Raw genomic sequence first — 17153 nt, 5'->3', positions numbered from 1 at the left:
CTCTGGCAGCCACCCCCCATCCTGAAGCATCTAGGGGCCCACCAAGAGTCACTTTTTTTTTTTTTGGCTGCGCTAAGTGGCATGTGGTATCTTAGTTCCCCAACCAGGGATCAAACCCATGCCCCCTGCAGTGGAAACGCAAAGCCCTAACCACTGGACCACCAGGGAATTCCCAAGAGTCACCTTATTAGCATAAACTCAGGTATGGTTGAAAGGGTCTTGTTATGAATAATGAAAGATGCTTCTATTGCTCAGGAAATGCCAAGCGTTTTAGAAGCTCTCTGTCAGAAACTGGGGACAAAGACCAAATATATATTTCTCATTATATCACAATTCATTTTCCACATAAGGAGCATTATTACTTGCTATTATAAGGTCTTAACCACTTGCATAAATCCAGACCTACAGGATTAACTCCTAGCTCTGTCTACAGTGCCCCCTTAGTCCCAGCTCATTTCCCACCACCTTCCCCACAGATGCCTTATGATCTGGAAACCCCAAACTACACTCAGTTCCCCAAACTGGACCTACTCCCTCAGGCATTCAGAAATTTACTTCTCTGTCTTAAATGTCCTTTCCTTACCACCCTCTTCCCTGGTGGGTCTGCAATTTCCCATTTGCTCTTCATTCATCAGCTAAATCCCTTTAGTGGGTGGGTACTGAGATCTTCATTTTGCAGTGGTGAAACTGTGGCTTACAAAGGTACTGTGCACCCTCCCTCTCTTGCCCAGATTACTTGTGGTCTTTTAACATCTGCACAACTCCCTTTTCTCCCTTCTTTTGCTCCTGCCACCCCTTTCACCTTGAATCCCCTCCCCTCTTACCCTGACCCATGGAGTCCTGACTATCCTTCCAAGCCCAGGGGAAATGCCACCTCCTCCTTGAGATTTTCTCAGGTGAGCCCACAGCACTTTGCTCTTCTTTGTGAGCCCCTCCAGGCAGTTACTGTGTCTTAATCATCTTTGTATCTCCTATGGAAATTAGCAACAATATCTTACTTAGTGGGGACTCAAGTCTTTTTTGTTGTAGCAAATGGAATCCAACTAATGTTAGCCCCAACTCACTCCCTTTTCTACTGACTAGCCATTTTTAGGACTTCAGGGTTGCCCTAATATTTTAATATGAAAACCTCTTTGCTTGCTAAGCAAGCTCCATTTTGGCTGATTTCAGGAGAAAGGGACATATAAGCCCATTACTTATAGGTGTTTTATTGTATTCACCAAAGGATAATGGGGAGAAGAATGCAACAGTATAACAATGAAGGAAGGAAATGAACTAATCCTGCCTTGGGGGAAGTACACAACAGCTGTGCACCCAGCGGAAGGAGTGTTTTCCAAAAACAAAACAAACAAACAAAAAATGATTAATTATATGCACTAAAGCCAATAGTGAGCACTTTTAAGAGACTAAATGGAATGTCCCATCACTGGAGTTATCTGCGTACTCTGAATTTGTAAATGCTGCCTCAAGACCCTAACTAAGGAAAGAGATTGCTTGAGGGAATGTTTTATGTGAGAATAATTAACTTTTCTGTATGCTATTCTCTTTGAACTTCAAAGAATATGAAATGATCAGGGGGCTATGGAAAATGAATGAATATTCACCAGGGCTTCCAGGGATGAGAAAAGCACAATTTATGTATTAAGAATTTACCTTTGTGGAAATTACCCCCTCAGATTCAATAGGATGCCATTCGTCATTTAAAGAAATAAGTTGTATATTTTTCAAATTTGGTTTCCAAAGAAAAGCCTGTTGCCATTATGTTTAGTTTATTGCCCAAATTGAACACAACCTTTTAATAAAATATATGCAGTAAGGTAAGATGAAGAGCAAGATGAGATTTTCCCTATTTCAACAGATAGACTTGAAGTAATGATTAATTTAATTAGGCAAACAGGGCATACCAATTTGAATGAAAGATTCCCTGAAGCCTTGTAGAATACAATGTAGAGAAAGTATTTCAACCTAGCCCCACATTTACAATTGTGGAGGTTATATAACTACCACATAAATATTGATGAGAATTCTTGCATAAAACCAGGTACAAATGAAATAAAGGAAAGTTATATATAGGATTTATATTATGAGGAAAATGAAGAGCTAGACCCTGCCCCTGAAATGCCCATCACTGCACATCCCAGATTTCACAGAGAAGCGGGGTAAACTTGTGGTCATTCACTCTCCATGACATAAGCATCTCTGCGTGGTGATGGTTGAATGTCCGCAACTCAGTCAGGCGACCCAGAAGACAGGCAAAATGTTGAGGATTTTCAGGCTGATGAATCTTACACAACTTTTGTAGCACATCAAGCAGTGGTTCCTGAAGCTTCTCTACTGCCTCTCTGTCCTTTATGTATTGTCTGTCTGTTTAGAAGTTTAAAATAAAATGACAAAAAAGTGGAAAAGTAATAATTTGGCATAATTACAGTAATAACGTTTTTGAAGTGTAAGTTATAAATGTACACTTAAAATGTACAAATTAAGTGTTCAAATTGATGAATTTTTACACACACGTATTTAGACTCGTGTAATCACAACTAGATCAAGCTATAAGACCTTTACTGCCCCCCAGAGGCCTCCCTAAATTCTCCTTCCAATCAATGTGTACCAGAAAGACTCCATACTGAATCTATTCCTTCAGCTCTAACCCTTGTGCTCTGTTGCTTGTGCTTAGTCATGCTGGCTCTGTGCCTTTTGTGAAAGAATGTTGCCTAGAGCCTGAAATATATAAGATATCCCATTCTCAAGGTTCTGACCTTTAAAGGTATAACACTTTTCCATTCATATAGAGATAAAAAGTTGCAGAACAGAGAATAACATTTATCTTGTTGGAGGTTTATGGGAACATTGTGACCAGACCCACGCTGCAAGAACAAAGGATTCCAGCATCAAGAAGTTTGCAGCAACCAGCCATACCCTCTCCCCTTTTAGTATAAAAGAAGCCTGAATTCTAACTCGGGTGAGATGGTTCTTTGGGACGCTAGTCCACTATCTTCTTAGTCTGCTGGCTTTCCAAATAAAGTTGCTATTCCTTGTCCCAACACCTTGTCTCTTGATTTATTGGCCCATCATGCAGGGAGCAGTACGAGGTTGGAGTAGGTAATAAACACACTCAAGGTAAACTCTATGATGGGCATAAGTATCATTTCTGGTGGGTATATTCTGGAATTGCTGGGTTATAGGGTATAAATGTGTGTAACTTTAGTATGTACCGCTGAAAAGTTTTTCTTTTTTAAATTATAATTTCTTATGGTAAAACTAACAACTAGCTTCTGCCTCAGTATCATGTATAAAAGTGGTTTAAGGCTATCGTTGTAATTAAGCTTTACAAATCATGAACATGGCATCACTTACTCCCAAATAATTAATCAAAAATATAGACAAATTTTATGTACAAAGGTATTCATTTCAACATTGTTTAAAACAACAGCAACAACAAATCTGGAAACATCCTGAATATCAAAACGTGGTAACAACTGAGTAAATGACTGTACATCATACGATAGAATATGATGTACATATTACAACAAACTTTTACCAATATAATTATTTAATGACATGGGAAAAGTACACTTAAAGACAGTATGTTCTTTATTATGTTAAAAGTATATAATTTATGTCCTTGCTCAAACTTCAACCCCTTAAAAAAGCCTTCCCTGACCACTGATTATAACAGCATTTTGCTGCCACTTTCTTTCCTTATACCCACATCTTTATATTTTTTGTAGTATTACCACCTCCTGAAAATTATTTGTATTCATTTCTTTATTTACTGTCTTTCTCACCCTACTAGTGTGTAAGCTCCGTGTAGCTGTATCCTGCCTGTTTCTTTGCTGCTATATCCCACAATGTCTAGAAACATGTTTAGTGCATATAAGGTGTTCAAAATGAAATTACTGAATGAATGAGTATGATGTTTAGAAAAAGGCTGAGAACAAGTACATTGAAATGTTAACAATGGTTCAATTTGACTGGTGGAATTATATGCCATTTTACTTTCTCTTTATGTTTTTTATCCAAGATTTTCTTTAATATTACTACTATACTTGAGGGGAAAACCAACAAATGGCATAAAAATAAAAATGTAACATTGAAATTACCTGGAGAGAGAATAACAATTGCTGTAAGCAGAGCATACTCTTCTTGAGTCATTTTCAATTCTGCAACACTTTTATAAAAACTAAACATAGGCGTTATATATTCATCAGAGATACCTATGGGGGAAAGTTGAAAAATTGCAGAGGCATAGTAAAATTTTTGAATGACTGAAAAGTGTAAAATTACAAACATATTATATATATACATACATGTTAATACTTATACCCATATGCAGACATTTGATAAACGTCCCAGCCACATTTAAAGAATGACTATATATTAAATGTCCCAGCCAAAGGTGAGGTATTGCAAAGAAGATCAGTTAAAATCCTCAAAATATAACCTAATCAGCGATTTGTATGTCTTTGATTTTGGCAGTGCCTTTGTTTTAGTCACTACTGTGTAACAATAAATGATAATGTTCTCGAATTGCCAAAAGAATCTCTGAACTTCACCATGTTCTAGATGGGCTTTAGTTAATCTTTTTAACATTATTATCTATAATCAAGACATAGACAGCATCTTAACCAACAAAAAATTATTGTTCTTCAGTCCAGAAATATAAACTCTACTTAATACACTGGCTAGAATTCGTATCAGAGTTCTGATCTCTCTCTGAAGTACCAAACCTGTTTATCCATTGCCTATTAGGCAATGGTACTTGGCCCTTCTCTTCAAACTCAGTGTGTCCAAAATCAAAGACACCATGTATAGAACTAAATTCCCCATCTTCCTCCAAATCCACTCCTTTCCTGATGTTCCCATTTCCAGTGATTGGTATCCTCACCCATCCAATTGTCGCCACCTGACAACCAAGATTCAGCCTTCCTCTAACTCAGTCCAGTGCCTGGATTGAGTCAAGTCCTGTGTATTTGACCAGCTAACTCTCACTTGGTGCTTCCTCCCCTCTTCACTGCATCTGGTTGACCTAGTTTAAGTCTTTCTTTCTTTTCATCTGGATTACTCCAGTTGCCTCCTTACTGGTCTTCCTGTCTTCAGTGTGGTCCTCTTTAATCCATTCCAGAATCACCTTTCTAAAATTCAAACCACACCCTGTCTCCCCAATTCTTACAAACCTTCAAAAACTCTCCATGGCTTTTGGCATAAATGTTCTTCCTTTTTACATAGGAAACTCCTGGACCCGTCCCCTGCCTCTGCCACCACCCAATACTCACCCACATGATAGCAATAGGAGTTCACATTTACTGAGTACTCATTATGTACTAGGCACTGTTCTAAGCACTTCTTATGCTAGAACTCATTTAATCTTTCTAACACCCCATGAGATAGGTACAGAGAGGTTATGTAACTTGACCAAAGGCACACAGCTGGTGAGAAGTGGAACCAGGATTCAAACCAAAGCTAGTAGGCTCCAGAGTCCTGGCTCTTAGTTGTGACTAAGGGGTACTATCTTTCTATCACACAGCCTATACTCCAGCCATGTTCAGGCACTTGGAGTTCCCTAAACAATTCTTACTGCCCAGTTTTGTACATGTTCTCTCTACTTGGAATATCTTCCTTCTCCTTTATAACTTACTCCTCTTCATAATTTAAGATTCCTTTGTGCCACTTCCCCCAATCATTCAACACTTATTAGTTTGGTGCCTGTTCTGTGCATGGCTCCACTCCAGAAAAGCTTTGACTGGGGAATTGTACAGACAGAAAAAAAAAGAAAAAAAGAAAAAAAAAGGTGTGTTGTGACTTATGGATGAATTAAGATGAGAATGAGTTTCCCAGAATTGGTCCACACTAGAATAGACTACTCTATTCCATCCCAAACCCGACCTAAAAGCCTTAGAGCTTCAGTTGAAACACACCAGAATAAAGTTGGATTCTAGATGCTAAAGAGTATAATTATCATCTAATATTATACTTCACAGGATCAGAAAGCCTGAATCCTCACCTTTAGATGAATCTAAAGAATCTTCTCAAACAGAATCCTTGGCCTTTCTCTCTTTAGTCAAAGTAGCACACTTTTTTCTCCTTTGACCTTTAATCGACCCCAGTTGGCTCTCTTAACGACAGTGTCTTTGTTGAGCAACTTGGGGATGACACCATGTGGAAGATTGCCCCTATCCAGCTGTTACAGACTGAACTGAATACCCACGACCAAACTAGATACAACTTAAAATGCAGAGGGCAGGAGTATGTGAGGCTGGGACTACTAGTCTTGGTTTCCAACAAACATAGTGGTTAAGAGGTAGTAAGCCTGAGTTTAAAAGCTGACCTATGACTTGATCTTGGGCACATTACTTCAATTCTTTAAGCCTCAGTTTCCTCATCTGTGAAATGTGAGTTATATCAATAGTATTATATGAGATAATATATGTAGAGTTCTTAGCACCATGCCTGGCTCATAGTAAACCCACAATAAATGTTAGAGCAAATAATCATAAAAAGAACTCTTAATGTTGTTATTCAGGAGAATTGGGTCAACACATTAGTTCCACCTTAACCTTCGATTAAGCTCATGTACTTTTGTGTTTACAAAGCTACATTTTTGTTTTTGTTTGGTTTTTGCATTCTGCAGTTTGCTAGGGATGAATACAAATTGGCTGATCAGTGATTTGCCTCAGTATTTTTCTCTAGGTATTAAAGCTAAGCTAAGATCTGTATTTGTTAATAAAGCTATTCTTTTTCATCTTCAAAAAATGGCAGTCTTCAAAAGTTGGGTATTACACCCGTTAATTGTGGTTACCTAAAATAATAATTCACGACTGTGTCATTATTTTAAATAGTATATAAGGGTTTGGAGATAAGATTAAAGGCAACAGATTTGAAAATATTTATGAAATCATCTTTGACTACCTAATTTTCTATTTTATTTGTTTTTCTAAATCCTCTCTCACCCTCCAAAGATGATACCTCCATTAGCTATCTAATTGCAATTGATAATTTTTGGGGAAAAAAAAAAAAGATTATAATGTTTATTACAACTGTTTGTCTTGTGCACATTGTAAAGAACAACAGTGAATATAGAGAAAACGTAGAAAATAAATAATAGAAGAGTTAAAAAAAATTATTTTCCTACAGGATAGATAAAATATAAACCTGCTTTTGGAATTAGAGTCAATAATCAGAATTAATCACACCAACATAAACAAAGGGGTGTTTTAAGTGTTTATGAGCCAGCAATTTCTAACCTAAGAAATTTAACAATAGCATCGTCCTGAAGGGGCAGTCTTTTCCTGTTTTCCTGTTTACTCCTTTCTGAAACTTACTCTTAAATCCAATTAGTTGATTTTTGGTCACAAGAGGGGGCTATTTTCTAACTTAATCACAAAGACTACCATGGAAATGTTCAGTTGTAAAAAACCATTGTTTCTGCTTCTCTGTTTCTTGTTTGCCTTAAAAAAAAAAAAAAGAGGTCTGTGATTGATAAATTAATTGTCCAGTGATAAGAAATATTCTCTGAGAGAATAACCATGTGATAGAATTAACACTATGCTCTTTTAAGTTATTTTAATTGGGGACAAAAATAAAGCCAAGGTGTGTATGTGTGTGTATTATACACAAGTGCACATATACAAGGCATCCTTGTTCGGCTAGGACATCCTACCCATGTTTCAGGGCCAAGTTCAAATTTTGCTTTCTCTGTGGAGCTTTACCTGTCATGGTGAAGCAGAATTAGTTGCTCCCTTCTCTATGTTCAATTCTATTGCACCTCTCACAATTCATATCTCTCCCTCCCATTAGAGTGTGAAATACCACATACAGTTTATGAGAGCAGGAGTCAACTGCGGTATTCCCAATGCCTGGCAGACTGCCTGACCAGTAAAGATGTTTCTTATTCCTCTCTGTATCCTTAGTAACTAGTGTCCTGCTGGAGACAGAGTAGGAGATTAATAAATGCTTGTTAAATTAGGCAATGTTATGTTTTGTTTGTTTCTAGCGATGAAGGTTACATAGCTGTGAGATGTGCTAGGGGAAAGGTTGCCATTCAGACAATGGAAACATTCTCTTGGTGCTAAGAGATTGGACCTTGGCCTCTGTTTCAATTGCTAACCTCCACTCAGTGAGGCATTTGTACCATACTGTTGGCCTTGAGTAAAAAGCTGCCATCACAGTAGCAATTCAAAAAATAACTGCTTTCAATGTAAAATATTTAAGATATTTAATAAATAACATACTTTCCAGTAGTCCTACTGGCTAAAATTTATCTTAGGATAATGATGCTTAAGAGTTGCCAGAATTTGGACTGTCAAGTTCCAGATTCATCTCAACGAAATTCACCAATTTTTGTGTGCCTCATCTGTGCCAGGCACTGTGATGGTGCTGGGAAAAGTCCTCAAACAGTTTACAGATTAATGGAGAAGGCAGATACATAAATAAATACATAATGTCCTAAACTGGTCAAGTACAGAAGGCTTGGGGAATACTGCTGAGGGGCAATGGAAATACTGACGCTTTTATTACTTTAATAATCTCTTTTACTTTGAAGAGGTTTCTTCCTATAGTTTGACTCCCAAATTTGCCCATGCCAAAATTACTGTGTGACAACTTTAAAAAGCAACATGAGAGTTGGTAAGAATTCTAATTCTTAAATTAAACTTTCTCATAAATATTGTCATTTGTTTCTGTACATTTCCAACCTTTCTTTCAAAGACTGTCTATGAACTGATAATCAGCTTATATGGGCTTCATTAGAGAATTTAGTCCTTATTGTTTTCATTTTGCACAAGTTGCCAAGGTTAAAGCAGCAAAATCATGTATATTTAAAGAGCAGAAAACTTAAGCACAATATACTATGTACAGTATATTTTACTATCTACTACAACTTCATCACTCTAATAAGCATCTCTCCTTCCTCTGACCTCATCGTCTTTATTCATTTTATCATTTGCTTAAAAGCAATTTCAAATTGCTAGCTGCTGCTTATGCTTTCTCACTCAACCAAAAGGCAGGAACCATGTCTTACTGGGTCTTAATATTCCCTACCAGCTGACAGTTGGCAAATATTATATCTTAATGAGTGACAGGTGCAATGTGTAGAAATAGTACTGGGCTTTGAGTAGAACACCTGTGTTCACTTCCTGGCAGTCTACTGATTAGCTGTATGACCTTGGGCAGGTCACCTAGCCTATCTAAGCCTGTTTCCCCATCTATAAAATGGGAGCATAGCACTCACATTTAGGGGCCATTGGAAATACTAAGGAGATGATGCATGTAAAAGCAAATCATTGTAAAATCACAAGGTATACTTTCATCCTGATAAACACTTACTGAATTGAATATTTCACTCATGTCTGTTGTGGGGAATCAAAAAAGGCCGAAAAATACTATAAATTTCAGAGGTTATTTGTATTTGAAGTGAACATAGAACAAGTTGTTCTGTTAAGTCTGTGAGAAGTTATTGCTAATTTCCTTAATGCTAAAATGTAAACTCATTCAGTGTTAGCAAGCCCTTTTCAGTTCTATCATATTTTATGGTATCATATGATTATTCCGATATTTATTAAAAATTCCAGCTTATAAATGAATTTTGCATAATACCACATTAGGAATAAAAAAATGGATGCACTAGAATTATGTAGAGACAACTCAGCCACAGGTTGTATCAGATATGTGTTCTGAAGCCTCAATTAATATAAATAAACCCTGTAACCCTCACTAAGTAAATGTGTATCAGGAGACAGTATCTTTGTATATATGATGGGATTTGATAAAAGCAAACAAAAGAGTATGAATTTGAAGAACAAGAAAAGAAATTTCACATGATGTTCTTTAAAGAGTTCTGTAGGCTTAAACAGGGTAACTTTGAAATGTTATTCTGGAATAAAATGTACAGTAGAAATAAGAATGTGTTATATTTATATAAAAATAAAAAGTTATTCTGAAAGGTCATCTTGCAAGATCAGCTTTTTCTGTGGTGTGGGGAAGAGGCAATGTTCTGAAAATCCACTGGAAGAAGCAAATTCATAAATATTAATAAATGGAAGCATCATTATAGATAATAAAGTACGAAGCAGCATGTGAGTTTGGATGGTTTTTATTGTCACAATATGTGGTTGATGTTTGGGTAAAGTATCTTATTATGAGCTGGAGGCATGCATTTTATTCATGCAGATTGTGTTCTGGAAAACTTCATTCTTGAACTCTTCTGAAACTTGAAGTATCACAAGTTCTGAAACTTATGTTCTCAAGCAAGGTTTTTTCTTTTTGATCACTACATATTTTTAACCTGCAAGACCCTCATGTTTTCTCACCTAGTTATTGCATTGGTCTCTTTATAGAGACGTGCCTCTGGTCTCAATTCCTCCAAACCTTCCTTCACATTACTGCTAGAAAGATCTTCCACAGTACTGCTATGGTCATATCATATTTGCTCAGAATATTACCAAGAATCCCCATTATATAAGAACTAAAGGTACTTTTGTGGCATTTGCCTTCCTTAATAATCTAGTACTCACTACATTTTCAGCTCCACAAATATTATTTTCCAGCAATATCAAGGTATTTGTGAGTCCTATACATAGATGCTCTCTCATTTCTCCACATCTTTGCACCTGCAATTTCTATATTATTATGTTATAATGGCTATATCTCTTGGAATGCCTTTCTCAGACTTTTGTGGCTTGACAAGTTCTTAATCATCCTCCATGGTTCAATTGTCAACTTTGTATGCCTTTTGTGACTCACCAAGTAGATTCACAGGAAGGCAGGCACATCTTTACGCTTCAATTTCATTTTACATACACATTCCTTATAGTCCCTATTACACTGCACATTGATTTAGAATCACTTGCTTGTACACCTTCCCCACTAGTCTGTGAGTTCCTGGAGGACAAAGACCATACATTGTCATCTCCATACCCTCCCTGTCACAGTATTCCTCCATAGTAAGTTAAATTGTGTTATTCACTCATTATTTCATTTTTATCTCTTGAGAGGCAGTAGAGTATAGTGGTTAATATATATGGCTTCTGAAGTCAGGCTTCATGTCTGTCTCTGGAAAAGTTATTTAACCACTCTCTGTCTCAGTTTTCTCATCTATAAAATGGGAATAATACCAGAACTTACAGGATTTTTGTGAGGATTTGATGAACTAATACATATAAAGTATTCAGAACAGTGTCTGAAACCTAATAAATGATGTATAAATGTTGCTATTAGTATTATTTCTTATTTTGCTTTGCATCGAGATGGATAATAGTTTGATACATAGTCATTCATATCTGAAGATTTTGAATAAATGAATCTTTTTCTAGACTGAATAATCCCAGCTCCTTTATGCTATTTTAAAAATCAGACTAATATTCCAATCTTTAAAAAATTTCTCCTTTGGTCCTTCATTTTAATGCAGTGAAAAGAGTATTTTTTGGTATTTTGCTATTACAACAAGAATTTTTGAACCAAGTCACTAAATTCCCATCTATTCTTTTTAGTGTCATTCTCTATGCTAGTCACAATGGGCATATAACTGCATAAGATAGGCAAGAGGCCTGCCTTCATGGGATGTACAAATTCTTACTTGCAGGAACAAACTTTTTACTATTAGCTAAATTACTTACCGCTCTTTCGAATTCTCTCTTCCAATAGGTCAGCATGTCCAGCTGGAAGTTTCTTACTGAAAATCTCAGCTGAACGGAGAAACATAGCTTCAACTGCAGACCCTTTCAGCAAAGCAATCTGATCTTCATGGTCCAATGTCTGAAACCCTGAGTGAAGATGATAATCAAATCAATAGCAAAAATTGTGAATGTTGTATAACAATATTTCATCATCACCATCATCCCCATTGATAAAACCTTTCCATAAAGTGATTTTGTAATTGTTTTAAGATTGAGCAGTTAAACTGAGTCAATAAGTATCTATTGTACTCTCCCAAATAGAAGCTGACTTTTATCTTCATTGAGCAGGATTTATTTAACAAGTCCAGACTAAAGAGGATATCAAGTCCATACGGAATATGTATACTTATATACTATGGAAAAGACAGGCTGATTCAGATGAAATATTGGAGACAAAGTAGATTCTCTTTGAGCCATTATTTTAGTCATATCTTGCCACATCAGAGAGGGTCAGAGAGGGTCAACTCTGCAGAATGGAAGCATCCACAAGCCAGAAAACATTTTACATGTATTCAGAGGTTTCAATGAATATTTGGCCAACTCGTGAGTCTTTAATCAATGTGAAGAATGGGTAGCATTCCACCCTGCCCACCAAAAAACCAATCAGGGCCATGCTGAGGTATCTGCTCTGAGCTCAGCGCTGTGCATGTGGGGTAGGGAAAATCAGAGACATATGGGAAAAAACTGATGACCTGAAGAAATATAACACTGCCCAGAAAATCCAAAGTCCTTATGCAGGCTTATATGCTATAGTCCCCAGCGGCCTCTCTGACCTCACTTTCTCCTTCATCACCTCCTCCCCAGTTACTGTGCTCCAGTCACACAGACCTCTGGCTCTGTGGTGAACACACAAGTCTGATTTTGCCTCAGGGTGTATGCTCTTCCCCAGCTATCCCCATGCCCCACTCCCTCAGTGTATGCAGGCCTCTGCTTCAAGGTGACCCTACCTAAAATGGCACTCACTAGTCCCTACCTGCTTTATTTTCATTCATAAAACTTACTACTGCCTGACATGATATTATAAGTTTATTTGCTTATTTGTTAATTATCTGCCACCTCTCCTGGAGTATAAGCTTCTTGGGGACAGAGACTTTGCCTGTTTTATTCACTTTTGTACCCCAAGTGCCTGGCATATAATAGGTATCCAAGAATTATTTGTTGAATAATGACTATTCAGCAAGTTAATAATGACTAAATGAATGAATGGGAAACAAACACAAATTTACATGCATATATGTACACACAGACACATAGACACACAAAACACAAATAGAGATAAACTAATGCCATCAGGTTCTAAATGCCCTAGAAAAACATTAAATAACAATGGAGTTCAGAGAAGAGAGTAATGCTAAGGATTAAAAGTCACTACCTTGATGGTAGGCATTCAAAAATACTTGCTCAATGAATAAATGAATGAATTGAAGAACTGAAAGCATAGCAAGAGTCCATTAATGGTGATTACTTAAATAAATTATGGTAGATCCATAGGAGGGCAGTATAAAATAAGGTCTCTAAAATCAGATCGCCTAGAATAAAATTCTGTCTCTGACACTTACTATCTTTGTGGTCTTGGGAAACGTACTCAATCTCTTAGTGTCTCAGTTTCCTCATCTCCAAAATAGGGATTATAAAAGCACCCACCCCTTAGGATTGGCAGAAGTATTAATGAGGCAATCATATTAAATGCTTAGTACAGTTCTTGACATACAGCAAATACTTAAATAATGTTAACTATTATTATTACAATGGAATACTATGTAACTGTTAAAAGCATGAGGCTGATTTACATATATGGCAAGATGTTAAAGAAAAAAAGATACCCCAAAACAAATATGTACTATATAATCTCACTTACATGTTTAAAAAAAATCTATGTATGTGTATGTGTGTATAGATTAAAATATATGAAAGAAATCAAACCAGACTTCTGTCAATAGTTGCCTATAATAAAGATGATACAGATGGCTGTGAAGGGGACTTTAACTTTCTGGTCCATAAATTTCTGCATTGTTTGAATTGCATGATTGAATTACTTACAATGGGTACCAATTTATTTGGAGTTTTTGTATACAAAACTTTAAAAATGGGGTGAAAATTTCCTTCTTTTCCTGCCTGCTGAGCCTGCCTTCCGAGATGGTCCAGCTCTCTGAGGCATGATTTTAAGGATGTTTGGAAAGGTCTCTGGTAGGACTTTTTTTTTTTTTTATTCAAACAGAAAGTTACAAAAATTATAATCATCCTCATCAGTTCACTCAGTCCCATGTAATTAATTTTTTTTTATCTTGATCTTTTGTTAGCACTTTTATGAATTCATCAGTTGTCCATCAGAGTTCTGAAAATGCTTATTCATTCAGTTCAGCAGTATCTGGTAGGACTTTTTATCAAAGTCCATTGATCTTCTAAATTCAACCCCTATGTTGATAAGCAAATATTTAAGTTCCTTTCGATAATTTGCATTTTTCCCCAAGTATAAAATCAGATTGTGAGAGTAAAGAACAGGCTTTTTCAAACTATACTCCCTGTCTCCCTCTACCCAAGATTCTGAATCACCCCTTTGTTTCTCTTCCTAAAATATAACCTAGAAACTTAAATCAGTCCTAAAGTCTCATTTTCACCTCAGTGTCACAAATGCCTGATCAATGAGAGCAGCAGAACATTTTCTCTAAGTAGCAGCTCTGCATTGACCCTCTCTTTTCCTGTTGATAATTAATAACCTTCCCCTGTTCTGAGAACTTGAGTCTTTTATTATGACTCTTCAAAAAGTCACTACCTTAGAGAACCTAAGAGCTCCTTTGAGGGCAGGAGCCATGCTGAGTCTCCAGCACCCTGGACAGTGCCTGGCACAGGTTATGCTGGATGAACCGCTGAAAGGAGTGACTCAGCTGGGTCTTTCACAAAACACCCTTTCATACTGGTATTATATATCACTATTATTACTATATATAATAATGTTGTCATTTCTATAATTATTGTTAAAAGATATTTTTTTCTTTCTCAAGGTTTTCTTGCCTTTTATTTCCTGCTGCATTTGAAGTTTTTTCCTTCTACTTTACTCGTTAAACATGCATTAATTGTACTCTTTCTCTCCCTCAGGAAATAGGTTAGGCACTGGAAATGAAGAAGTGTGTAAGATATTGCCATTGCTTTGAGATAAGTTACCTTCTTATGAATAAGATACTTTTTCCCCTTCAATTATTTCCTGATTCAATACCAACTGACCATTTGAACTGAAAAACCTTTTCCCATAAACAACCAAGAACATCATATTCTCCCTTTCCCAGTTCTCCCCCCACAGTTATCACTCTTGCGCAATCTTTTTTTAATTCATGATTGCCTTCAGCCAAATTAGCATATAACAAATTAAGTTTCTCTTTCATTGTTAATAAATAAATGAGAGAATATTAATGTTTCAATGATAATAAGAACTTTCTCCCCACATCTTATGACTTTTATATAAGCTTATGTCTATCCATGACACGTTTAATAAAATAATAGTATAATGCTGACAAAAGAAAGCAAATTAAACTGTCTAATTAAAATCCTACATCAGAAGTCACCTTCTGTAATTTAATATTACCGTGTTATGCTGCTATACAAGATACTTATTATACTCTACTAGACCATGGATTCTAATGTACTAAAATATTTTAAAAACACTGAAACAACTTAAACCTATTGGCTTAGAGAGCATTGATAATGTGGCTGAAAGAATGAGGGAGGAGTGGCAGTGGGAGACAAGAACCTTGACTTCCACTTTCTGTACTGGCACCATCTAAATGACTATGGATAAGTCCCTCTCCCTCATCCCATACATACACTTGTTCATCAAGCCCTACCAATCTTTGAGTCTCTCTTCATTTTGTTTCCTCTTCTCTCTCCCACTGCTATTGCTTTATTTCAAGCCCTCTACCTGGACTGGTGCAGTAGCATACTAACTGACCCTCCCTGCCTGCAGTCCCTCCCCATTCAAATCCATCTTATACAAACCCAATAAAGCCATATATCTATAACATAAATCTCATTATGTTCCTCTCAAAAAGAAAAAAAAAAAAAAAGCCACCAAAAACTTCTTACCATCCAGGGCATCCTTATCGGTCTGGTACCAACTTGCCTTATGTCTAACCAAGGAGCCCACAACAGACATTATTCTATAGCCACACGGAATCTTCTCTTCCATTTCTCATAATCCTATTCTTGTTCATGCTTCATTACCTTTTCACAAGCAGATCTCTCGACTTGGAATGCCCTTTCTCTTTCATACCACCGGGAAAACTCATTTTTTCTTTTACACTCATATATGATTCTTTCTGAAGCTTCCCGGTCTTTCTCAGATACAATTAGGAATCATTTTCTCTCTGTTCAACAGCACTTTGTATACATGGTTTTTTGTTTTTTTTTTAATTTTAGCCTTTAATCACTCTCCTTGATGGTAATCGCTAGGTACTTAGCATAGAGTACATTTCAAAAAATGGTAATTAAATGAATAAATGGATGAATGACAACTTTGGAAAGTCTCAATTTTTTAATCTATCAATTTGGAGAATTATTATAAATAATTTAAAATATCCTATCTGGCTCTAATATTTCATGTCTACAGTAATTAGAAACATTAATTTAAAGCAGATGTGGGGGACTTCCCTGGTGGTGCAGTGGTTAAGAATCCGCCTGCCATCCGCAACAAGAGAGGCCGCGATAGTGAGAGGCCCGTGCACCGCGATGAAGAGTGGCCCCCACTTGCCGCAACTAGAGAAAGCCCTCGCACAGAAATGAAGACCCAACACAGCCATAAATAAATAAATAAATAAATTAATTAATTAAATTAAAAAAAAAGAATCCGCCTGCCAATGCAGGGGACAGGGGTTCAAGCCCTGGTCCGGGAAGATCTCACATGCCACGGAGCAACTAAACCTGTGTGCCACAACTACTGAGCCTGCGTACCACAACTACTGAAGCCCACGCGCCTAGAGCCCGTGCTCCGCAACAAGAGAAGCCACCGCAATGAGAAGCCCGTGCACCGCACGGAAGAGTAGCCCAGGACCGCCACAGCTAGAGGAAGCCCGCGCACGGTAACGAAGACCCAACGCAGCCAAAAATAAAATAAATAAATAAATAAATAAATAAATAAATAAATAAAATTTTAAAAATAAGTAAATAAATAAAGCTATAAAGCAGATGTGGCATTATTCCCTTTTTACAATGAACAGAACTGCCTCTCAATGTCACAAGAATATTGTACAGTGTAGTACAAAAGTAACAACATGTAAAAATACCTGGAAGTTTTTTTGTGAATTCTACGAGAATCTGTACATGACTGGTAGCCATTTCAGTTAAAATGAGAAAATTTTCTTCTGCACTGAATTCTTCTTTTAACTAAATTTCAAGAAAAAAGTAAACGATAAGTAGATAGAAGGAGATATCAATATAAAATTGTTAGACTATAGAACCATATTTAGATAATAAATTTTAAGACCCAGCTCAAAA

General features: G+C 36.6%; 1 protein-coding gene across 5 annotated transcripts in view; it reads right to left on the bottom strand.

The window, feature by feature from the left end:
- Positions 1 to 2063: 2063 nt before the first annotated feature.
- Positions 2064 to 17153, bottom strand: part of NR1H4 (nuclear receptor subfamily 1 group H member 4) — a 52846-nt gene continuing 37756 nt past the window's right edge. For all 5 annotated transcript variants that reach the window (XM_059934760.1, XM_059934759.1, XM_059934761.1 and 2 more), the window contains 4 exons: positions 16943 to 17042; positions 11610 to 11756; positions 4101 to 4214; positions 2064 to 2364 (listed from right to left, as the gene is read on the bottom strand). In XM_059934760.1, coding sequence (XP_059790743.1) covers positions 2126 to 2364; positions 4101 to 4214; positions 11610 to 11756; positions 16943 to 17042 — 600 coding nt within the window. In that variant the 3' untranslated portion in view covers positions 2064 to 2125. The remainder of the gene's footprint in view (positions 2365 to 4100; positions 4215 to 11609; positions 11757 to 16942; positions 17043 to 17153) is intronic.

This window comes from Balaenoptera ricei, chromosome 10 (assembly GCF_028023285.1).
Source record: "Balaenoptera ricei isolate mBalRic1 chromosome 10, mBalRic1.hap2, whole genome shotgun sequence".
Classification (NCBI taxonomy): domain Eukaryota; kingdom Metazoa; phylum Chordata; class Mammalia; order Artiodactyla; family Balaenopteridae; genus Balaenoptera; species Balaenoptera ricei.
The sequence above is the reverse complement of the archived record's forward strand: the minus strand, read 5'-3'. Positions and strand labels throughout refer to the sequence as shown.